The sequence below is a fragment of the Falco naumanni genome, chromosome 3, assembly GCF_017639655.2.
Source record: "Falco naumanni isolate bFalNau1 chromosome 3, bFalNau1.pat, whole genome shotgun sequence".
Classification (NCBI taxonomy): Eukaryota; Metazoa; Chordata; class Aves; order Falconiformes; family Falconidae; genus Falco; species Falco naumanni.
Genome location: NC_054056.1, coordinates 102,056,414 through 102,081,998, shown reverse-complemented (window position 1 = coordinate 102,081,998; position 25,585 = coordinate 102,056,414). Strand labels below are relative to the sequence as shown.

The following is a 25,585-nucleotide window of genomic DNA, read 5'->3' as shown; positions in this document are numbered from 1 at the left end:
TATGCAGGTTGCAGGATGAAGGAAAAAACACACCAAAGATTAGCACCCACTTGCAATGTTGTCCCAGCCAACCTTACTTTTCTCCTCACTAATATTCATGCTGTGTCACATGGCAAATGGCTATAAAGCTATCACCAATGTACTTGTGCCTTGTCAAGAAATCTTAGCCTTAATTTTATGTCTAGCATCAGGTCAGTCCAAGTTGCAAGGTAGTTACTTTCCAAAGACAGAATTAATAAACAGACTACTGCCATAAATATATTAAGTAACTTTAATGCTGCTTAGCATAAGTCTTTGTTACATACTTTCATCCATATACTCCAGTGTAAATGTATTTCATACAGTATGAAGTATTTTTAAAAGTATATGGCTCCCGACAAAAAGTTCACAAAGTGAGTTTCAATGCAAATAGAGAATTAGAAAACAAATAATTAGCCAGAGTACAAAATCTTTGGAAGATAAAAATTTCAGGAAACAAGATATAAGAAAACATCCCATTGCAGTAATTCAGGATGACCAAGTGGTTCCAGTAGTCAGAAGGGCGGCTACTCACTGCTGTGTCATCCCTAAGAACCTGTCCTGGGTCAGCAGGGACTGCAGGGCACTGCTGAGGGTGGCTGGCTCTCACAGATCCTTGTACCTGACAAGTTTGATAAAGTAACCTTCATAGTAGACACCCTCGTTGGCTCAAGGAGAATGAGTAGGCCTGGGAATGAAGAAAGTCCTGTCTTCCCTTACCCAACCCACTGCTGGTCTCTGCAGAATATGCAGCTGCACTGGCAAGTTGTTTTACAAATGACAGAGAGCCTTTATTCTCCCAGGTTATCAATTTGGCACTATTCACAAGAGCGAAAAACTATTTACTAGCATTATAAAAAAAGTTTCACCATCTGCATAATGGCACAAGTGTTAGGGAGCAGAGCGCAATGCTGTCATTTAGTTTTGTTACATTAATTTTCTATATATATTGCGTGTCATTATACAACAGGGTTATTCAGGAGAGGCTCAATTAAACTTCATTTGTGCCAAAAGCAGACTCCATAGTGGGTGGACTGCTTTGCATTCCACTGCTTTCAGCAATATGTTGCATAGGCATCTGTCCAAATAAAAACACGTTTACAACACTGCATGTTTAGAATGCAACAAATAACATACCGCAAGAATTGAGGTCAGATGTTATTCACCATTTGGTACTCAATTCAAATGCTATTGACTCACATAATAAGTAACATGCAGCACTTGAAGTTAACAAAACCAACGCTGTACTTCTACAAATTAAAACAGTGCAAATATTCCTGTTAAACAAAAATATACCATGTATATACACACATAACACAAATGCACTGTTTTGTTTTGCAGTATAAATAGATCTGATTAAGCTGAATTCCTAAAACTAATGAACTACTGACTGACAGTCCCAAACAGTTTCCACCTACTAAAGAATACAGTAAGCTTTAAGGATCAGATGACCATAGCTGGATATGGCTATAAAAGAGTATCAAAAGATTTCACTGGATGGATATTTAAAATATTTTCTCTGTACATCAAAGTTAATAATATATATACTAAGTTGGTATCACAAATTTGGTCAGCCTGGGCTCTGATCATTGCAAGGAGCAGCACACATTAAAACCAGGAGGAGTCTTCTCCGTACCCTCAAGGTTCTACCTGTGTGGAATGCACTGTAAGCTGCAAAACACTTAAGGCCCAATCCCAGGAGTTAATGGAGGGGAGCTTTTTAGCTGCCTGTGCAGTTAACGTGCTGGTTTAGTTTCCATCTTCTTCCTCTTCTGATTTAACATTAGAATTCTGTTATCTGCTAATGACACATTTGTTTATGCCTGAACTCCGTAACACCATACAATGAGTATGCTTCTAATGAGTACAAAATAAAATTAAAAATTAGAAAGGGAAGAGATGGAAACTTGTTATCTGTTAAGGGAATTCTGGTTAGGGGTTATTTCAGCACTTTAAAATAGAGTTTAAGCAAAAAACAAAAAGTCTTTTTTGAATTAGATTACAGTAAAACAGACATGTAGCACTTAATTTGACCTGAAGTAGAACACTCAGGCATTAACCTCTCTTCAACTGCTATAGCCTCCATCTTCTTAATGCCAGGGCTGTACTGCAACCGTAACAAACAGCTGTTGCAAAGGCAAAAATCTAAAAAAGGAGCAGGAATAAAAAGAAGAAACAAGGAAAAAGTGAATCACACATTATATTGTTCTACTTTTTTTTTTCCTATTCTAAATGAATACAGGAACACAAATGATTCAAAAGCTACCTCCCCTTGCCAAAATGCTTAAGGTAAAGATAGGTTTTGGATCCCCTTAAGTTTTCTCATGAACCTCTCTGTTATAACACCATGTTACTGCTTTTCACTTACTTGCCTGCTTCAGAAGACGTTTTGAAATACAGTATGAAGCAGAATGTCTGCATGAGTTACGGTACAAAGTAATCATATGTATGTACACTGGGTATTTCAGTTTCCTCTTATCTAGACTGATCAAACATTAATCTTGGATTTGTTTCCAAGTTAATGCCTTTACCAGCAAACAACTAAGACAACACATCCCTCCAAACAGCAGAACTCTTCTACTTGCAGAAACACAGAAACAGCTTCAAATCTGGCCTCCTTGACCAGATAACCAGCCATTAGAACAACTTCCAGAGAAATGACAGGAAGTTGCTATTGTTCAAGTACTGAACTGAATAGACTTGAATTGAAGGTCATGCCACAGCAAACTTGAATATATAACATAAACCAGAAGGAAGAAATGAGAAACTGAATTGCTGAAAAAAAGTTTCTCATATTGTCCAGTGTTAACAATGGATTCTGTCTCTTAGAACATACAAATTCAATCATGTCGTAAAAACCTATCCCTGGCTTTCTATACAAGTGTTAATTTCACAATGAAAGCTTTGAAAAGATGCTACACTGTAGAACTATCACCCATATAAAATGAACATATATATTTTTAATCACAGTATATAAAAGTAATTTTAAAAGACAAAATATTAGAAACCTTTTATTTTTTTCCATGTAGGTCACAGGACTGTTTTAATCAAGTGTTTCAAAGGATTACAATTTTTTTTCTGTATGTCCTGACTTTATAATTACATACTTTCGGAAACAATGCAAAGGCACTAAAGACTCAGTTATCTGATTCACCATTTCCCAGCATCTCTTAATGAAAAATACTGAGGCAAATTACAAAAGTCTCCACCTCCCCTATCTTGACAGGGATTTGAGAGGCTTGAAGAACTGAATGCTCCCTTGGAAAAACAGTATGGAGGGAGGAAAGGTCTCTTGGAGTCCTCGGCATCCTGCTGTCAGACAAAATGACCATATATTCACTGGGATCTGAAAACGTTGAACAAGAACTGAAGAGCTACACTTAAGGGTAGAATCTTAGACACCTGCTTAGTTTAAAGCCCTCCCTTAGTTCAGGCACAGGTATGAGACAGCACCTCTGTCCTTGTGCCATACGGGCCCATACAGGGTTCAGATGTGCTCAAGTGTGTTACTGGCAAGAGGGTAACGGTGAGGCACTCTGGGCCTGGAGACTGCCATGCCCACCTCACCCCTTCAGAGACTGAAAGGACCTTTCCTTTTTATTCTCCTCTTGCAGAAAGAATGTGAACTTTACACCTTATGTTCATCTGTTTTTATCTTACGATTAACCGAATGTGTTATACTGCACAATATTTATAGTGTATTTAGTTTTAAGGACAACAGATACCCTCAGAAGGCTTTAGAAGTTTAATAAATAAGTACAGTTCCCTGGGTTATGCAAGACCCTCTGGATGGTACAAAAAAATAAGAACAGTAGCTTCAGTTCTTTAAGTGAAGCTTACTAGCACACCTCTACTTGCCCTTCAGGAGTCCAGCCTGGGAGAAAGCTAGAGGCTGGTGTACTTTCTTACACAGCTATGCACACCCACATCACCAGATGCAATGACTTAGTGATGATGCAACTACAGTGAGTGAGAAAAATGCAGTCTGAGCTTAGGCTATCAATTAAAGCACTCTAATCCTTGCCATAATAGACAACAGGGCCCTTACACATATTTACGCCTGATGTAATAAGTGACATATCTGGAACTTCACAAGGAGCTAGTCCAAGTGTTTTTTCCCTGTGGCATGTTCAGGACTATCTAAATAGTATTAAAAAAGTAACTGAAAGTTTGAGCACAAGCATGAAATTCACACCTGATGCTTTGATGAAGGCCCAGTTACTATCTTTTCCTTCTATTCTAATAACCAACATTGCTTTTACAAAATACCTCATCAAAAAATTATAAGCTGTAGTGATCATATATTTAAAACACAGCAGCGAAGACAGGCAACTGAGCACCTATCACATTAGCTTATTCCAGTATTTTTTGCACGTCACTGTTAGACACTTTTGCTGCACTCAAAGACAATCCTTTCTCTCACAACTTCTCCTTCTATTCCAGCTTGCTATTAAGTTCCCAAGTTAAACGGCTGGCTACAAAAGTTTACAACAGACTTCTGTTTAGCAGATATAAATGTATGAAATACATACCGAGGCTGCTATGCTTATGTTATATTCATGATGAGCTAGAAGCTTCTCTTGTGTGGTGGAATTGAATTTGCGGGGAAAGTAATGTAGAGATGTAGTTGCTGCTTGCAGTAGAAAAGCTCCAAAATAAAAGACAAAAGTTGTCCCATGGAAAAGAAAATCCTGAAAAGCAAATAACAGAATCAGTCTGGGCTGCAATACGTGTCTAATTCTTTCAGTCTCAGTACAAATGAAACCAAGCACTGAAACATGAAATGAGCACCGATAACGGTAATTTGAGATAAGCAGTGTTAAATCCATGCAAAGCTTAACCTGCACATGTTTTCACAGTTGCTTGCAATTATAAGCAACTCACTAACATAATCAGTGATGAAGGGCAACTCTCCCCAAACCCTATAGTCTTTCAGATTAAGAGGCATGTGCTCATCTATATGCACATATGCTGACCCTGTAGATCACTTCAAAGCCATTTACATTGCTCTCCCTTCAAGTGGCTTAGCTAAAAAAGAAGGGACATGAAGGCCAATCATCACAATTTAAGCAGTATAATACAAGCTTGCAGTCCCCCAAATCCCTTCTCAGCTATAACCTAAGGTCCAGAAGTCCCCCCTCCACGCTTAAATTTTGCTTCTGTACATGCCTAGAAACACCTCAGCCTTGACACAGCTGAAGTTTACTTCATGATACAATCAGAATCCAAGAACTGAGGCATTTCTTGAGAACTCTCTCTGACTTGGCTCTGCCCAAAATACAGTAATTTGGAAGTACTTCATGATACTGTGGAATAAAATGCCTGACACTTGAGAGGACAGGAGTTAGGATTCACTCTAAATATGCTTCTCTCCTGGCCTTCTCCAGGCGATTCCCTCCTCTGTGGTGAATGCTAGCTGAACACAAGGTTTAAACATCTAACTCTTATTTCTGGATTCTATTACTGGAGCACATGAAAAAGCAGCTCTGGTTCCTAAATCTTACTGGGGGTTGTATTTCAGAGTCCAGTGTTCCACACAGCAAGAGCCAAGACATGTTCCAGTGCAGTTTTAAAATACTTAAAATATTCTTCCAACATCTCTTTCTGTTGTTGAGTCTGCAAAGCTGACATTTGCACTGCACTCAGTTCCTGAGTCTATACAACATATACTTTCTGCCTATACCTATGCAGGTCTGCAAAAGCCATAGACACAATTTTTAAAATTATACAGAAGTATATGCGTGCTTTTTGGTGACATCCACATTGCATATTCTGCCTCCAGCACTCAGGAATTCTTTATGTGCTTTTAATTCACTTGAACATAATGGAATACCAGAATGCCAAGAGTGAGAACCCAGGGTACACCACGTATGAGTCCATCCTAACAGCAGACAGCATTCATATGCACTAGCTACTGACTGTCTGATATGGAAGTGAGAATGGGTTGCATTCCCTGTTTACAGAACTGTATCTTTGGAGATGCGAGGTTTTATTTTTGTTTAAAGAATTTTCTTTCCCAACTCATCAGTTTTTCTGTATCTGATAGCAGCTACAGCTACTTAAATCACACCCTGTTCAGTTTTGATAAGTTATGATATATGCTGTTACTACAGTTTCCCATTCCACTCAGATCAGGAAACAATTTTCTCTTAATTAAGAATCATTTGATCATTTGTGATTAGGTCACAGAGTGTACAGCTTTTCTTAATGACTCCCAGTTACTGGGAATCCAGTTTTGGCAAAACAGTTTTGCCAGTTTTGGCAAAACACCTGCAGTAATTCCCAGCTTTTGGTTTTCCTTTCTGGCTGGGTTGTTGGTTTGGGGTTTTTTCCATTTTTTAAAAACAGTTACTTCCTCTTGGAGTAACACCAGGAAGCCCCACCGACATCCACAGAACTGAGAAGGGGGCAGAGGGTGGTACCTTCCTAGCCTAGCTGGATAGCTTTTATGGGCTAAGCTTGCCAGTTCTCAAGTTTTGGGTGTAAGAAACATTCCCTCAGTCTCCAGCTCTGCTGTAATGCCTGTACGTCATAGAAAAAAATAGTAGGGACCTACTCCAGCACAAGAGTGCTGAAGCATCACAGAAGCTGCAGTGCTCTGCTGCAGCTGGGGGAGGCACTTGTCCCCACCAGACACTTAGCTGTTGTGGCTTACCCCTGCTCACTTGAGCTGGCAGATGGACACGCACAGCTTTCATGCTGCCACCTACGCACACCACATCAGGCTGCATGCAGGTGTGTGTTCGCTGTGTGACAAATACTGGACCCCATATCACGGCCTGACATACCCATTTCATAACACAGGATTCCAGCAACTTGAAAGGTCTGCACAAACCCATGCATAATCAAGGACATCCATTATTCTTGGGCTGCTAAATACCAAGCATGCAACTGTGCCAGCGTTACCAGCTGTATGCTTTTGGCACCACAGCTCACAAAGGAGCAAAATAGCTCCATGAGGAAGACTGTGCTTACTACATACAGGAGAGATATTTTCAGAAGACAAACTTTTTCATTTCCTTCATTCTCCTGCCAGACCCTTTAATTTCTTTCTCCTGGCAGTAATTACAGTGAAGCTATGTAGTATCAGTAAGATTTCATGTTTCTGCGACCAAAAAACCCAACATCTTATGAGGAAGGTTTTTTTGGTTTTTAGTAATTGCTAGCATGGTGCCTGACTCTCCCTTGCCTCCACACTTGTATTATCATTGAAATCTCATACAAAGTATCTGTAAAACACTACCAGATCTGCATGATATGTTAGTTTACATCTAATTTGTAAATGAGTGTGTTGTGAGTCAGGCTGTAAAGGACAGTATTTGTCATACCGTCTGGTTTAATACAGTGATGCACAGAGTGATGTACCTCCATAAGGCCCATATTTCCACCCCCGATCTGTGTGGCATCTTACTTTTGAAGTATCAGTATTAGGATCAATGGAGCTACTTATGACATAAGGTATTACCAAATGCAGGACTGTCAGAACCCCATGCTATTTTGCAAACTTACATTTAAACTCCTGGAGTCTTAAACCACACTTCCTCATGAATCTTTACATGAAGCTACAGTACTCCAATATAACTAAACCACGACTTCCCATTTTTGACCCAATCTAATGACCTGTAGCTTCCGAGTTCTACTGTGAATTTTGTTTAGGAAATAGCAAACCCAGTGTATTTACCTAAATACATGCCATATTAAAACAAACAGGTACGTTATTTTATAGTAATAAAAATAGTTCTAATGTTTCTAGTATTTATTTGCAACAGAAGGTAAAAAATCCTTGTGAAGTGCAGCTGAAGAGTTTAGTCCCAACAAGTTACAGAACATTTGGGTACCTGAAAATAGGTCAAATGATCTTAGCTTTGTTGATGGCTGAAGGGGCTGGATTTCAGCTACCATGTTAGAGATCAAATGATTCACTCTGAATTTATTTAAAATGTTGACTTAGTTATGAGAGTTATTTAGATTAAGTTGCAGAGTCCCACAGATGCAGCTTTTATACAAGTCATGTAGCAACTTCCTGACATAAAGTGTTTCAGTAATTTCTCACATACAAGGAGACGAAATTAACAGTACAACAAATCACTGCCAGCATCAAGTAGCCAATGTGTAAGACACATTCACGAATTTGTTGTAAGATGAACATTTGTGTAGCATTTTCAATCTATAAAAGGCTATGCCCTCACCCAGTGACACTTACATAGATGCGTGATTGTAAATTGGCAAACAGTTTCAATGAAACCCAAGACACTATTAATTTACTTAAGTTATGCACATGCTCAAGGGCTTTGTTGCATCATAACTTGCGAGGATGTCACAGCATAAATTCCTGTAAAGGTCTCTGTAATTGTAATTCATTATTAGCCTAATTACTGCCTGTATTGCGCTGAAAAGCTGACACTGTATGGATGTGTATTTGCTATCAAAAGTACTAAAGTTTTTTTTAATAAAATCCAGTCTGTTAACACTGATGGGCTTTGAAGTTACCAGTTAAGAGCCCCAGACTCATGAAGCTCTATGATTTGCTTTAAAGACCTTTTGTTTTAAGGGACTGTCCGTGAGTAACGTGAACAGAGAAATAATTGCAGATGTTGATACTGAAACACACAATTCCAGCTATGATCAAGAAGTGTCAATAGGAAAACTAAGCCACACAGGAGGAAGGTGAAGGCGATCAGAAGTTCTAAACAGCCATACTTTTGTATTTTAGAAGTTCCAGTCCTTTTGGAATTTTTTGGGGAATTCCCATTCTGATCACAGTTTTGGCATCTCTTATTAATAAGAGAGTAACTACTTGAGTGCTAAAAACTCAAGGTAAAAACCAGTTAATGACAACAAAGGGATACATAATAGCAGTCAATAACCTGAGGTACCTATGTGGTCGGTAAAAACTGGAGCCAACAGCTTCCCTGTTTTAATAGGAAGGTATAGTCTGAGAACTATTGGCACAAGCCATAACAATCCATTACAGCAAAAATCAAGTCTTGCCTCCACAATGAAGAAATGCTGAGCAGTGCATAATGATACCTGTAGTCTCTTCTCTAGTTTTTCCTCTAAGAAAGATAAATCTTAAGTCTCCTTAAAAAGATGTTAACCGATATCATACTGCAGGTTATGTTGTCTTTGACCACCTAAGGTCTAACAGTCACTCACCAATGCTGCCCTAGCTTTAAGGAATTGACCCAAAGGTCAGCAGAAGACTTTCTTAGGAACTGGAGGAGACTGCCTGGGTGACTTATTCCAGTCCATGCTATCTCAGACAACCACATCACACAATGGGTTCACGAATGTTATCACCTCCTTTACAATATCAGAAGTATCTTTCTACCCCGCATTATTCTCAGGGTGTTACTACCACTTGTCTAATAGTCAGAAAGTATTTTCCATTTTCCAGTCCACAATTACTTCTGGCCATTTAAATCAATTTGTTGTCATGCCGTGTTAAACTAGTCCTCTTCCTACTGCTCATGCATTTTATGGGCTCATAGAGGACAAGTATGCTCCTTCAAACAGTTTAAAAAGCTGTGCTCTTTCAGACCCCATTGTAAAAGAGGTCCTGTATTTTCCTCTGTCATCCTTGTAGTCCTACTCCCTCTTTTTCCAGTTTTGAATTCCTCTGTTTTGAAAAACTTTCTGCTAAAACAGAAGGCCAGACATTAAGACTTAGGATCAGTACTTCTCATGAAATTATCTTCCATTTATAAAACAAAGGGAATCCTTAAATAAAGAAAAAAAAACTTACTGTTTGGTTCCAGTTGACAGCAATTCTATTTGCATAACCAAAGAGGAACACACACAGGAACACAATGGACAGGAACCACGCAGTCACTGCTACAAACATTACCCATCCCTGCAGCAGCAGCAGCGGAACTCCAGTAGAAGCTACCAAAATCCAGACTATCGTTCCAAATAGCTGCAAGAAAAGAATACAGATGATGAACTGGAAGATTACTTTTATTCAGTCCTTTCTGTCTAAGAACTAATATCATACATCAACATGTCCTCAGATTACTTTAAGAAACCAAGAGGAAACACTTCAAAAGTACTCAGAGAGCCCAAGTACCGTTCTCAGAAATGATAGGCGCTAAGTGGTGGTAAGATGAAGCCACTCTGAAATTCTTAAGAGCTTTTAAAATAGTCTTGAAAACGGGATTTACAAACCCAGGTGACTTGCATTCTGCTGGTGCAAATTTTACTCTTGCTTTCATTTTGAGGGAAATATAAGAAATCTGAAAACATCGTTCGGACACACACATACAAATCTCTATATACACACACTGAAGTTAGCATGACAAGGATGTACATCAGATTTGGATTCAATCTCATACTGTTCAGTTTTGTAGTCCTAATCAGATGGGATACAGAAAAGAGATTAAACTACATCCTCTTTTTCAATGCATTTGTAATAGAAAGCTGAAAGAGAAGAGATTAAGCAATAAAGTAAAAAAGAAAACTAGAATACAGAATAAGGTGAGTTGTAAATTATGTTGTAATGTCTAGAAAAACATACAGCTTTCCAGAATTCATAACCCAGGGAAGAATTCAGCACCGCCAATTTTCTTTTCAGCATACTGATCGCAGTGAATGAGTGGTGAGGATGTTTGATGGGCTGATGGAGAATTTACATACTCTAAGGCTTGCCTACTTTAATCAGCTCTTGACCTAAGGAAGGGTGCTAGTTCTCCCTTCAAATCCTGCCTTTTTATAAAAAAGGATAACTGGAGAAATTTGTAATTGCCATCTGAAATATGATCATTTCTCACAGAAAGATTTATCTTGATAATCCAACCTGCTGTGTAGTGACAGCTACAATCAATTTCCAGGCAAGTTACAACTTTCCTCTTTAAATCCTACAGATTTACAACTACAAAGTTAGAGGTAACATTTCCAGATTCAGAGAACTTTCGTTTGAATCAAGGTTGGATGAGAGATACCTTTCAAAAGATGCCTGCTATAACATTAGTTGGTTCCTCTCTTGTGTTACATTGCAGCAGCATATATGTAAAGATGCATTGCTAGTCTCAGTTCAAAGCTCCCAAGGGTTTATGTATTAGCCTTCAAGTTGTTCTCTAGGGTTCCTTTTTTAGCTGTTGTGAAGAACCAAACTTTCTCTAGTTTCACAAGACTGCAGGTGCAAGTCTGTTGCTCAGAGACCAGATAGTGATGGGCAGTGAGGAAGCAGAAGGGATAGCAGAAAGTGTCTGTTAAACAAAAAGCAGAGACACGTGAATTGTTTCCAGTATTCTGAATGCGCAACTTTGAAGGCTTCTTTAAATTTAGAAATCTACCACAGAGACTGCTCTAATCTCAGCACCCACTGTCGTGCCATTTCCCTTATACTACGCCTGTCCATTTCAGCTCGGCTGTCAGATGCGTAACAGGTTGGCCAACCTAATTAACCTTTTGTCCCTACTGACTCAGGGCCTGATTCAGTGCCCGGGCTTGTGTTCTGAGTGTTTTGCTCAGGTGCAGTTTTACAGCTTGCAGGTTGGGATCCATCTCGGAGCCTGGGGACCCAAGCAGTATCCTGCTCTGACCCCAGGGAAAAAAAATAATAAACTGAATTAATGAAATCAGATGAGTTCTGTCAAGGTGCTGGGTTTTTTTCCTCCTATTCATTTGCACCACGGCCCTGCAGCGCCTCACACCCAGCCGTAGCTCAAAGGTCTTACACGCACACGGCATTAAACGTACTTGTAGGAGTTTGCATAGCACCCGTAACAGGCATACGGGTAAAAACCTGCGTAACTCTCCACGGTGTGGGTTTGGGGGTCTGGGATTCCGTGTGGCTCAAATGCTCGACAGCTTAAACACCCCCCGTGAGACCCGTCCCTGCGGACCTCCCGGTGTCGCCGGGGGCAGTGCCAGGGCAGGCCGGGGGGAGCGGGGACCGGTCCCGCTGCCCTGCCCGCACCGACACCGGCGCCGGGGCCGCTCGGGGGGCTCCCTCGCCTCTGCCGCAGCCTCGGCCGCCCGCACCTTTCTCGCTCTCAAAATGGCAGGTGAGGAGCGCGGGCGACGCGGGGCGGTTTCTCGGCCGTGCCCGGGCGGAGGCACCTCGCCGTCCCCCGGCCCGGGCACCGCCGCCGCGGCGGGACGGGAAGGAGCGGGGCGCGGGGCAGCGGGGCGCTGAGGGGAGGCGAAAGCGCGGGCAGGCCGGTGGCCGCCCCCCACCCCCGGCACTCACGATCTCCAGGAAGATGACGGCTCCCGAGTAGGTGCGCAGGATGTCCAGGCCGGAGGGCAAAGTGACCCGGGGAGGCGGGAAGTAGGCGGCGGGGTTGGGAGGCGGCGGCATGGACGACGCTCCGCTGGGCAACATGTTGCTTGTGGCCGCGGCGGCGGCTGCTGCTGCCGAGCGCGGCGGGGACGGCCGAGCCGCGGCCAGGTGGGCGAGGAGGAGGAGGAGGGTGAAGGAGGGAGCAGGTGCGCGCCGCCCCGGCCGCCTCCCTCCTGCCCGCCCCGCCGCCGGGCCCGCCCCGCCGCCTCGCCCGGGCTTGGGCGGCCATCGCCGAGGTGCCGGGGCCGGGACTGCGCCGCTTCACCGGGCCCCGGGCCGCCCAGGACGGAGGCCGCGGCGGCGCTGGGCGGGCGGGGGTGGTTTCTCTCGGTCGGTGTCGGTGCCCGGTGGCGGGGCGGGCTGCGGGACGCTGAGGCCTGGCCCGGGCCTCCCGGCGGCCGGAGGGGCCGCGCTGTGTGCGGGCGGCGGCTGCCCCGGCAGCGCGGCGGTGCCCCGCGTTCCCCGGCCCTGAGTCAGATCCAGCCGCGCTCTGGGCGTTATTTCCTAACGCCGGTTTGCAAAAGGTTGTTATTTACTTTCTGGTTACAGATATTTGTGGCTTCAAAATTATGAGGTCGCACTTTTTTTTTCTTCTTCTTTTTTTTTTTTTTTTTTTTTTTTTGAGAAACGTAACTAGTTTGTCTATTCAAAATACCAAAAACGTTCATTTGTGATCTTCTTTTTGTTCGGTCTAACTCAACCCTACGCACCTACTTAAAAGTAATGGAAAATGCTTGTTTGATGTAAAAGTTTTGGGTAGGTGAGGGTCCAGAAAGCTGTATGTTCGTCAGACCGCTTATCATGCATTTTCTTGTGCTTCTGAGTAAAATTTATCTTCCCCAGATGAAGGATTGTGGTATCATCCAGCAGTTCGGTTAGTTTCTCCCTTTGCAGCTCAGGATGAGGCATCCTGTCGCTGGGATGACTAGGCACAGTTTCACCCAGTGTTATCCCATGCAGTGTTGCTGGGTGTTTATCCTCAACATACACAGCTGCAATTTTTAAAGATTACATTTTAAGAAGGTTTCACGCAAGTGTATGCAGCTGCTCTGGAGGCAGAACTGGCTTGGGCGTTACCATTGTATTCCTTTATTTTTAGGTGTTTGACGTTTCTCAGTTGTGCTTTTGTGGTGACGAGAAATGCCTCAGCCTGAGATGCCTGTCTTCCCCACCCCGATCCAAGGTCTAGGTGGGGAGCAGTTGGCTCCTTTAAACACAACTCATCCATGCTTCCAGCGTGCCTAGTACATAAACAGGTTTGGGATGCTTCTAAAATGCAGTAGCAGCTGCTTAGCTTCAAAATCATGGCATCTAAAGGAAGAAGAAGCAACGGTTTGCATTCTTTCTTGTGCTCTCTCCTCATCCCTACACCCCTTGTAGCTGGATGCCTCTTGCAGTCTTTAAGATGTGGGAGATGTGGGATTGAATTCTCGTTAGGCTTAGGAAGGCACTGAGCCAAGCCTCCCCCCTTTTCTGAGAGCTTTACCCCATCAGTTATCAGATGAGATAATATTCCTCCTCTAGACCTATTTTAAAAGAACCTTGTGTCCTGTCCATTTATCTTCAGGGAAGGGCTGCCGGGTCTGGAGATGCGTGCCTACAGATCCTGATTTGGGTGTGTTTTGGAAGGGAATGGGGTTCTGACTAAGTGATTAGGTGTTGGTGGTTTGCTCTTGGGGTTGCATTCTGGAGACCATATGTCCAACTAATTTCACTGTCTGGCCCTAAATCTGTTGAGACTGCCCTGAAGAGGGAGAAATCTGAGCGGGTAGAAAACTGGGTTGATCAGTTTATGAGTCTGAACAAGAAATATCATTATCCTTATCTTATACAGAGGAAGTACAAATAACACTTGTCATAAACATTTCCAGTTTTATTATCCAGCCCTACAATTAATCTCCAGCAGCACTGGATTTTACTGGTAATTGCATACCTTGTGCAGTCATTTTTTTCTTGCTTGTAAATACCATTCATTTTAACCTGCACATTCCTTTTAACACCAATTTTCTTGAAATTTAGTAGGTTTTCACAATGAAGTATAAATTTCACTGTTAGATATACATATACACAACAAATTTATGGCAGTACTTTTCCCTAAATCCTAGTCATTTAAATGAAAGTAGCTGTTTAAGCTGGTTTTACTGTCCTCGGGCAGGATGTACTACAATGCCATGTGGGATTCTTTGTATACTGATATATATACTGTTTGAATCTTTAAAAATCTGGATTCTTTAAGAGATTAGTATCAGGACTGCATTTTTCAGTTTCCATGGCAAAAGGACATGTTTGTTTTGGATTGCTTTTTAATAGCATTTTTGTGTAACTAATTGCATCTTGGCATGTTACAGGGTAAACTAATGTTGCTGCTTCAAATCCACCAGTCAACAAGTAAACAGAAGTATATTCACTGTACATACTAGACTGTCTGTCTATACAACCAAAAGGACTAAAAAATTCTCTTAAATAAGTTATATAAAGTCCAAACTCTTTCCCCTTCGTGTTCTTATGTTTATGGCAGCCTAATGTAAAGTTGGCATTGTCACAGAACTACAAATAATGTAAGTTCCAAGTGTAGTGAAGTAATATGTGCATATCTTTAATATATATAGAAATTTTGAATGTTGTAATTCTCCCCCTCCCCCAATTGACCAACCATTAGAAAAATGCATTAGATTATGAAAATCTGTAGTCAGCTGTTAACCATAACATATAAGATTAGGGATTAGAAGAAATAAATTGATACTTTGAAAAAACATAGACATACATCATGCTGGAAATTAAAATTACTTATACAGCTAGTCCTATATTGCAAGACTCAGACTACCTTTTGTGATCTGTGGCGTGTCACTTCTGGAAGAGCTGAAGATTTTTAAGGATGCTAGAGTAATAGATGTAAGTAATGCCAATAAAAGTATTCATGGCCTTAACACCTTATCTAAGTGCATTATCAGAAGCACCTCTGGAAGCACGTGTAACTCTGCCGATCTCATGTCTTGTGTTGTAGTGTGCACAAGGGCGGTCTGCCAAAATGGCCAAAGGGCTGGAAAGTTTAAAAAAATAAATGAAAGTAACCCTATTTTCTACCCATGTGGCTCTGTTTACCCACAGGCAGATCTGCACAAACAGATCTTCCTAAGCCAGAGCAGAGCCGAGCAAGGTTTTTCCGATTGTATCGGGATCTGCTGCTTTCTTCCAGTTACTTTCTTGATCTGGAGGAACTTGCCCCCAAAAGCCCTCTGTGGCTTTTTTTTTTTTTTTTTTTTTTTAATGTATTTGCAAAGCTGCTCTTTCTTAAGAAAGAAAACAGACTCTTTTATCCCTTAGTTAGTTATATATCAAAAATAGAAACCCCAAAGTTGGTTGTATAAAATGCAGACTGTTCTCTTTATGGATGAACTGATTTAACATGCTTCTGGAAATTGCACAGGATTCTGATCACATACTGGTGCAAACTCAGGAGTCATTCCCCTTTAGCCAGTGAAATTAAGTAGGCATAAAACTGGTTTACATAAGATGAATGATAAGGAAACCCTTGAGCGTCATTTGTATAGTGTATTTACTCAGTGGTAACAGAACTTTAATGTCATAGTTGGACCAGTGCATATTATGAATTAGTGTGCAAATACCACCACATTGCTGAGAGGTTTCTTGGGAGGCAGCATGACAGTTTTTATTTTAACAGGCAAGGCCAGGCTTTTGATTGCATGCTGCCCCTTTTTGCACCATCAAACTAAGGGGAAAAAAACCCTGTTGAAATCACTTATTTGATCGAGTTAAACTGAGCTTAAGATGCCTGCTGGAAAGAGATGAAGGTAAACGTGCCACCATTTTGGTCCACTAGTCCCAGGGATGGCTAGTTACCAAACCAGTTCCCAGAGCAGCTTAAAGCAGTCTCTGAGCTGCTCTAAGCAGCGATTTCTGTCTGGCTTTAAGGCTGTGGTGGTACTCTGGATATGGCCTCTTCCCGCAGAAGTGTCTTCTGTGCCCAGAGCTGTGAGAGGCTCGGTCTCAGGAAGCCTTTTAAAGCCGGGAATCCTTACTTGCCTGGGTGAGGGAATTTGAGGGTCCTTTCACACAGGCACCACACAGCCAAGAGACAGGCATTGAGCCAGAGACCCTGCTTGGTGGAGTAGGCTGCTGTTACTGAGAACAGAATGAGATCTCTGACCTGTCCGGTAATATCGTTTCCATGTTCCTAAGGATGCTGACACAAATTTGTTGCGCTGCAGTTCTCTAGCAGTATAGTACATCATGGAGTCAAAGGACCAATTCTCCTTTCATTTACACTAAGAAGTTCCTTTGATATGTGTGAGGGTACAGCAAAGGTAAAAATGCAACATCTCATTGTAGAGAGTAGGATCCTGAACTCACATGGTGCAGGAGGCTAGGTGGGTAGAAAGGGGCATGACAGAGCAGAGCAAAGTTACCAAGTGGGAAAATATTTCAAGAAGTCAATGTGCTGCTCTTGGTATAGATGAGCCAGCAGAAAAAATGAGTTGCATGGGTCGTCCTCAACAGGGAATGGGAACGTGTCGGAGGTGCAAACTGGAGCGTAACATTCTTGTAGGTGAGGGATGAGTGAATGGCACTGGCTGTTTAAAGCTCGTTTAAGAATTGCCCAGGGAAACAAGTAGACAAACAGCACTGCAGCAGTACCTTATGTTTTTTCTTCCCTGTCTCCCTCCTGCTCCATGGTGTAGAAGAGGAACAGGTTAGCTGGTTACAGTGGAACCTGAATTCAGCAGTGGGAGAGGAGGATATGCTGCCTAAGTGCTGCCAAGCAGGATGCAACACAGTGCCATGCCAGTAATACTGCTGGCAGCGTGGGGCTCTTCTCACTTTGTCATCGGTGAAGGCTTGATGTACTAATCTTTAATTATAATGCACTGGCCTCTGAACTTACCTCTTGTTGGTCAGGAGTGTATAACTATTGCTTTGATGAACTATCAGTGCTGACTGGGAGTCACTTTTTTTTCCTCGGTTGCAGTTTGTTTGCTTTTGGGGGACTGTTTGTTTTATTGAGCAAATTCCTGGCTAAAAATCCAATAGAAGGCAAAGGATAATTAAGCAAAAGACAATGGTGGCTTCATTTTATGATGAATGAATTCAGAAAGGAGCAGCAGAGAGACATGTTAAAATAAGCTTGTATAAAAAAGCTCTGTAAGGTTTTGAAATAGCATAAAAACACTGCTGCAAAAGGAGTGAGCCTATAGATTTCAAAGCACTATGAATTTATTCCTCTGTAAATAAAAAGGATTTATCTTAGTGTTAGAATATATACACATCATTAGGCCTTTACCTGATGACTATTAGTAGCATGGTAAAGAGTTATTTGATACTAAGTATGGGCATCATTGAGGGATTCGTAAGTAACCTCTATATTTGTAGTTAGTTTCAGTTTGTTTAAAATAGCAGGGTCTTATTCTACTGGCTTCTGTTGCTACTTACATTAACTACTGGATCTATAGGTCTGAGCGGGAGCTTTTCAACAACTGAATCATTGGCAAACCTGTAATCCTTTTACTGACTGTGCTTCATCTCAAAACTGTCTTTGACCTCAGCCTCCGAGAATCATATGCCTCTGACGTTCATGAACTTTCTTGTGGTAGTTCAAGCTGCACATAAGCCAGTGTAACTGAGCTGCCACTGCCAAATGAAATGATCCTATCCCCCCAGCCATGGTTTCCCTCTGCCTCCTTTGCATTAAAGCTAGTGAAAGTGAGGGTACAGGGTAGGTCAGACCAAGGCAAAGTCGTTCCTTTTTTCTCTTTGATTGATTAGGCTTGTGCTGAAATTAATTAATTTTCAGTACTAACAGATCAGTTTAAAAATAAACACAAAACTTATGAGTCAGATACACTGCCATGTTTGATCTTCTTTATGGAATGTACAGTACATGGACGTTGCTTCCCTTTCAAGATGATAGATGGAAAGCCATTATCATGATTTTTCTTAGATGAAATGCTGATGCAGCCTCTAGAAGCCTTCATGTGGTCTGAGCCATGCTTCTGCACCTCTGGACACTGTATGCTGCTGTGTCCATATTAAGTAAAGGGAAAAATCAGATCATCACAGTTATCTATTCCTACTGAAAGAAAATTGATTTAATTATGAAATTCAGATTGTTCATAAAGAGGTGTTCAAATGTTCTTATGTATAGGTGATTTTAGGGAAATTAGTATCTGGAGTGCGTTTTCTTGCATTAAGTTTACAGCGGTTTACATCAAGGAGAACTCCAAGGGTCTCAATAAAGATGAATATGTCATGATATATCAGCATTTGTCTCATTTTTTGTTACTTAGAGTGAGCACAAATGCATGCTCTGTAACCTTGAACTTTAGATATGAGCTTGCCTGTCCTCTGCAATGGTAAAACTCCCATAGGGCACTCCCATAGGGAGTCAGGCACTTGCAGGAGCTGGATGCCCTTTACAGAGCACAAAACCTATTTCTAATGCACAGTTTTCAGTGTCAGACTGAGAATGCTGCCTGCTGATGTGTTTACATCCTCTGAAAACCATCCCTGATGCAGGTGGCAAATTCCAAATAGTAACTGTTTCTGTTACTTCTGTTACCAGGTGTTGAAGCAACATCAGAAGTTAGTGTAACAGATGAGAACAGAATCTTATTTGAAAAGACCCTGAGTTTGGGAAGGTTTGTGGTTACTCCCACCTGCGTGGTTACTCCCACCTGCATCAGGGATTCTCATTCTGGGGAAGAGGCTGGAGGAATCTCAGCTGCAAATGCGATGAACTGACAAGTGTTTATAATCAGGGGATTACTATGAATGTATTTCTTCAGGCCTATCATCAACTACTCAATTCCTACTGCACCCAGCCTCAGTTTTTTTCACAAATTTTTGGTAAGTTTAAGCATCAAGTAGGTTTTGATTCATAGGAAAGCAAATAGGTGTGAGGGTTTTTTTTCTTTCTTTCATAAATCCTAAACCAGTTAAGCTGCATTCCTGTTAGCCTGGCGTCCTTCATGAAGAAATAAGTATTACACACAGTATGTATGCAATTTCGTGGTAGAAAACAATCTGATTCTACTAGCATCCTTTAAGTTATGAATCATTAAGAATGCTGAAGTGCTTTGTGCTGTCCTCACACTGAGACGCGCTCTGCTAGGATGTCGTTTATAGACTATGAAAAATAAGTTAAAGACCAAATATGTCACTTTCATTTCATTACTTTCAAGTGACAACTGCAGAATTTACTCACACAGATAATGTTAATGAATATTTTAATTAATTCACAGATGCTAACAGTTTGTGTTCATTAGTGTCTGACTTTGGGCTTTGTTTCCTGAAATCTTTCCACTTCTTGTACATGCTCCTCTTACATAGTGAGTCACCCTCTACAGTAAATAACTCCTCCCACTGGATGTGCACACTGTTCTCAGAGATGCTGGATGAAGGGAGGAAAAGGGATAATGAATTAGCTACCAGGAAAAATTTTTAGTTTATTTACAAGGCAGTAATTAAAAAATAAAACCAAACAAACCTAAAATAGCAGCCTCCCTTAAACAAAATCATTCTTATATTCTTGAATCTGATTCAGAGTGGGGCCTTATGTTCACATATCCTTCTGAGTGTTTACAATCTGTAGCAGTGCATTTCAAATACTTGTCTTCCCATTTTCTCCCTACCAGTAATTTGTGGAGGTATTTAAGTAGCTTAAATTTTAATCCACAGCTATTTGGAAGAAGGATGAATCAGTGGTCAAAAAATGCAGCTCATTAATTTTACATAATAGCAAAAGAATAAATAGGTCAGTATCCTGTGCGTTATTTTACTAATAGGATAGTCTAATTGCTGTGTAGTTAGTGTTTATGAGTACTTTGAAGATGTAATTTGCCGTACAGGGCTAATGTTGTGTTCATACACTTCTACATCTAGCTATACTTGGAAAGAAATAATTAACTTCATGTGAAGTCCTTCGGGTTTCTGGTGCATGGTGAAAGAACCCAGGATGGGATTCAGCTGACTAAATGCCTATGTGTACCTCTGAGCTACCTGGCTAGACCCTCCACTGCAAGCAGGAAAGAAATAGCCACATCTGAGGAATGATTTCTTTTGTACTCTAGTAGGTATCTGAAAATAGATCATATGAATAATTTGTATCTGCTTCTTGACTGCAAAGGAAGTTTATGGTGGCTGGGCCTGATGTGGACATCTGCTTTGCAGATAACTAAAGTTAGGTTGAGAAAGCCCTGTACCAAACTAATCCAGTGTTTTCTGCAGTGATTTGGAAGTAAATATAAAGGGTGCTTAAAATGAGTCAAATGAAAGCCTAGACTGGTTGATTGAAGGGACTGGCTCAATGTAACTTGAAGAAATTGTGTATGCCATACACATACGTACTTGGTTCCAAGCATGTTTGATATAGGGAATGAGAAATGTTGTTACACCTCTTTTTCTTTGCCTTCCAAGTCTGTATTCTTCTTTCTGTCAAAGGCTAGCAGAGTAAGTTCCTAGGGCATACCCATCCAGGCTTGAAGCTGTATCAGCCTGCCCTAGCCTTCCAGAGACTTCTGAGCTTCTCAGCCTCTTGTGCTGGTCAGTAGTGCGAGTGGTATCTCTGAACCTGAGTCACAGTCTCACGTGGTCTGTGGTAAGGTAAACACAAAGCAAATATAAGACCTTCCTTCCTTCTTGGATCTATGGCAGGCAGAAAGCTCTCCTCAGCTTCCCCCATGCTGAACTTATTGTCTTCTGCCCAGAATCCTTCCAGCCCCACAGAAACAGTTCTTCAGGTGATCAGTGGAATTCATGTCTACCCATGTTTTGGGTGCCCAACACTGAATGGTACACTTTACCTCAAACCTAAACAACCTTTTTCCTTCCAGGCACATCTTTGCATGTCCCGGTCTGGCTTTTCTGTAGGAAATCTTTATTTTCAAATTTGTTTCTACAAAACATTCTCCAGCTCCTTTCCCCATGGTCTTCCAGATGGATCAATGCAGGGCTGTGCTTCCGAGGGGCTCTCTTCAACCTTTTCCAAATCTCTCTTTCCCATTTTTTTGCTAAGAATACAAGCAGTTGGTCCTCATTTCCCGCTTTTCTAGTAAGCCTCACCTCCACTGGAATAGGAACTAGCTAATACCCTTCTCCATGCACAGAGAAAATTACCTGTCTGCAGCGACCAAAAGGAGATGAATATAGGGACTGATGATAGCATATGCAGTTTGACAGCTCTAAGTTATGAATCAGATCCTTGTGTGTTGGGAGGAACCAAAGCCTGAATCCTCAGAAGCTAAGTATGTAGTTAGAACAACTGAATAGGATAAGCAAGGATACCTGTCTTTATTCCATAACCTTCCCTCCTCTGCTTCCCAGTTTCATGGCTACTTGGATAGTTTTGATGTAAAGTTATTCTTCGATTATTATTATTATTACTACTACTACTGTTATCATTATCATCTTATTTTCTCTTTTATGAGTGTCTTTTAGTGGCATGGCATGGCATGGCATGCACAGTCACTACCATTTGTCACACACTGTCCTGACCAAGGAGAAAACAGTGCAGTGCAGTCATAGCATTCCTTGCTTAAACTTTAGTGGGTCCCCTGTATGTGCCTATGTTGGAAAACGTTCACACATGAGAAACTAGGGATGTAAAAATTGTGCCTTTCATAAGGAAAGACTTCTAATTGTCCTTGGTTTTGTCAAAAATGTATTTCTACTTCCTTGGGTCCTGAGAAAGTTCTCTGTCTTACATATGTGAACTGCACGAAGCTCTGGGATTCCAGAGTTATGGAATTGAGATTTCTTTTTTCATCTACTGACAACCTTTCCGATTTCCTCTGACAAGCTTTAAAGTATTTTCAAGACCTAGAAACTGGCTCACAGTGGGAAATAAATTCCTCAGTTCACATGCTAAGCATCCGCCAACTCTGTATTCACATTTTTGTGCACAGTTTTACTTAATCTCTTACTAACTGACTGCTCTTCATTGTTGTGCCTTCCACCCTCCACATGGTAGAGTGCCCCACGTGCTCAGGGAATGTTGTGAGGCAACTGATATAAAGACTCCTATTGTATGAAGTTGGGAAAATTAGCATCTCTTGCTAGACAATTCACTGCTGAGAGGTTAATAAGATAGCAAAGGCTTGAAACATGTAGTAAGGGGGGAAAAAGAACCGGGGATTCATGGCTGAAATCTGTTTCCAAAAGGACATTACTTCTATTTGTTGTACTCTTAAGGCTTGAACTATGTCTGCAATAAGGAGACCGAAGTAATAATTGGCATCTGGTTACTTTTGAAAAGTTATTTCTGTTTTGTAAAACACATACGCAAAGACAAATGCAGCAAAAGGGAAGACTATAGTTAAATTGCATCATACGAGGAGGTCATGGCTCTGCAGACACTCCCATGCTGTACTGCATCACACCAATGAGGATACCTACAGCCCCTCTGCTGCCCCAGCATCTGTAGATCTTCACTTGATTAGGCACAGGACTTCCACGGGATTTAAGCATAGGTATAGCAGTGAGGATGTTAAGGGTCTTGGGGATTCAGAACTCAGAAATGCACTTGATCACACACGCTTTCCGGCCAGTGAGAGTTTTGTGTACTTAGTGACTATGCTTCGGTAGGCGGCTACTGCTGTCTGCAGAGCAGGGCCATGCAAGTTCCTGGTCCCACCCACCTCATGAAAATCGAGTGAAACTTTTCCTCCCGGTGTTGAAACATTGCATGCAGAAACCTTTCCAGGGCAGGCGCGGGTGGGGCCCTGGGGCTGCAGTCAGGCGCGCTGCACCCGGCAGGTAGGCAGAGAATGCCTTTACAATTTGCTGTTCTCCCTTACTACCCAAGCATAAAAGCAACCCAGATTAAGCTACTGCTTTGATCTTGCTCATTCTTTCTTACACGTGTTGAATAGGTTACATGCAACTTCAATAAATAAGAGAGGGGGGAAAAGGAAATGGCAATTCATGTGTTTTGTACCCGTTCAAACGGATTAGAGCAAGACAATCTAGAGCAGTGCTTTCCAAATAACCATAAATTAATCCCTCTCTCTATGGCACATTTACTATTTTTATCATCAAACAGTGTCAAATTGCATCTCTTAATAGCCATTTCAGCCAGTTGAACTACAGCTGCAATGTGCCATTTCAGATTTATGTGAAACTAAATAGACATGCCTGTGTATTCTTATAGCTGTGGTCAAGAATGTGGCACTCCATTGCTCTAGGTGCTGAACTATGCATTTTTTCAAAGTGATTGAACAGACCAAAGGCAGTGAAAGAAGTGTATCTGCTTAATGCCCATGTGAAATTGTTTGAAATGCTTGAGGAAAATATATTCTTAATGGGATATATTGATTATGTGATTGTTTTTATTAGAATTAGATTTTAAAACATTAGATTTACCACAGGTGTCTGTGCCTTATGCACATTCTAGACCTGGGGAGAGCAAGATGGTAATGCTTGCACTGTGGCAATCTTCAGAATATAGAAGATCTTAAAATCCTGGCTGTCCGGGAGGCAGGAAGCATGCTGAAGTGTTCCTGCTATGATGTAGCAAGGTCTTAGGCAGCTGTCTTGTGTTCACTGTACATCTACAGCCAGGTGTATCGGCAGAGTGGCGTGGCTAAACAGGGAGCTTGGTGGAGCTCCAATGCAAAAAGGCAGCATAAAGGAGATGGAAGCAGGGATGGACTACAGTGAAATAATTTCAAAACATTGCCTGAGTTTGTAGGGGTAGCTGCAGGAGATCCAAAGCCTAAATGCACTTGAGCCTTGCACGGGAAGTGCAACAAGAAGAGCTTCCACTGCTGTGTTAGTATAAAAAGGCTGAGCAAGGAAAACATGGAATCATTGCTGAACGGAGGAGGTGACGTAGTAACAGCAGACACAGATAAAGCTGAGGTATTCTAAGGTTTCTTTGCCATCTTTACCAACAAGCTATCCTATTCCTGTGTGCTTTGGGGAAGGGTTCAAAGAGAACTACCAGCAGCATGTGAATGTTTAGTCACAGATTACTTGAGAGAGTTTGACCAGAAAATTCCATGGGACTAAACAGACCACATCCAAGGTGCCAAGAAAACTGGTTTGATGTCTCTGCAGGCCCACTCGATCAAATTGGAAAGGTTATGGAGATCATGGAATGTTCCTAAAGGCTGGAAACAGGTAAATGTTACACCCTTTTTCAAAAAGGCCAGAGGCAATCTAAGGAACTAAAACTGATCAGCATTGTGTTAGTGCTCATGGAGCTTAGAGGAGTGAGTCCTCTTGGAGCATGCTTCTGGGCATATGAAGAAGAAGGTGATTGGGAACAATCAGCATGGATCTACTAAGGGTAAATCACGTCTGACAGCCTGATTGTGTTTATGAAAGAATGACTGGATTTGTGGATGAGGGAAGAGCAGTAGATGTCATTTACCTCAAATTTAGCAAGGCTTTTGCCACTGTCTCCAACAACATTCTTGCATCCAAGTTAGGATGGGTGAAAATTGGTTGACAGTTGGGCTCAGAGAATGGTTAATGAGTTTTCCTCTGTGTAAAGAACAAGTAGAGTGCTACAGGGGTCCAGATCCTGGGGCTGTCCTTTGTAACATTTTTACCAATTACATCGAGGAATTGATGAAGTCCACTTTCCTCCAGTTTACAGATGACACCAAATTGGAGGGAGGAGCGGATATGCTGTGGGCAGGGCTGCCACACAGAGGGACCTAGGCAAGCTGGAGGAATGGGCCAACAGGAACCTTATGAAATTCAACAAGGTCGAATGCAAAGTTTCTCTCATCCAGGAATGCCGAATCCTTGCACCAGTACATGCTGGGGCTGACTGGCTTTACTGAGGAGGTTCTGGAGAGTCCTGTCAGACAGCACACTGCCCATGCGTCAGGAGTGTGCCCTGGCAGCAAAGGCAGCCAACAGCATCCTCACTGCATTAGTGGGAGCACAGCCAGGAGCTTGAGGAAAGGGATTGTGCTCCTGCTCAGCACTTGTTAGACTACATCTAGACACCGTGTCCTTTTGAGCCCCCCTCCCCGCCCAGTACAGGAAAGGTGTTGAAACTTTGGAGCCGTGTTCAGCTAAGGGCCTCTGAGATGGGTGGAGTTGGAGCCATGTGAGAAGGAGCTAAAGGACTGGATTTGTTCAGCCTGGAGAGGAGGTGGCTTTAGGTGGACCTGATAGCTGCCTGCCAGGACCTACGAGGGAGTCTTCAAGAAGAGAAAGCCAGGTTCTTCACAGTGGTAATTGCTGGGAGGACAAGAAACAGCAGGCATAAATTAAAACATGAAAGGTTCAGCCTGTGAATAATGGAAAGAAAAACGT

The 25,585-nt window shown here is 41.9% G+C and overlaps 1 protein-coding gene and 1 long non-coding RNA gene across 5 annotated transcripts in view; one reads left to right on the top strand and one right to left on the bottom strand.

Annotated features, from left to right (window-relative positions):
• Positions 1 to 257: 257 nt before the first annotated feature.
• MAL2 (mal, T cell differentiation protein 2) lies at positions 258 to 12,461 on the bottom strand. The gene is made up of 4 exons (XM_040587431.1): positions 12,209 to 12,461; positions 9,764 to 9,934; positions 4,551 to 4,709; positions 258 to 2,163 (listed from the first exon to the last, which is right to left on the bottom strand). Exons 1-4 carry the CDS (start codon positions 12,341 to 12,343, stop codon positions 2,092 to 2,094), a joined length of 537 nt encoding a protein of 178 aa, XP_040443365.1. The 5' UTR covers positions 12,344 to 12,461; the 3' UTR covers positions 258 to 2,091.
• Positions 12,462 to 14,177: 1,716 nt separating this feature from the next.
• The window catches only part of LOC121084392, a 56,301-nt gene continuing 44,893 nt past the window's right edge, over positions 14,178 to 25,585 (top strand). For 3 of the 4 annotated variants that reach the window (XR_005826707.1, XR_005826708.1, XR_005826706.1), the window contains exon 1: positions 14,178 to 24,433. This is a non-coding gene — a long non-coding RNA (uncharacterized LOC121084392). The remainder of the gene's footprint in view (positions 24,434 to 25,585) is intronic. The other variant, XR_005826709.1, reaches the window with a different exon arrangement.

Coding starts and splice junctions, on each gene's coding strand:
- MAL2 (XM_040587431.1), bottom strand. CDS start 12,343: ATGTTGCCCAGCGGAGCGTCGTCCATGCCGCCGCCTCCCAACCCCGCC. Junction 9,935..12,208: donor CCGTCATCTTCCTGGAGATC/GTGAGTGCCGGG, acceptor CTTTTCTTGCAG/CTATTTGGAACGATAGTCTG. Junction 4,710..9,763: donor CTGTCAACTGGAACCAAACA/GTAAGTTTTTTT, acceptor TTTGCTTTTCAG/GATTTTCTTTTCCATGGGAC.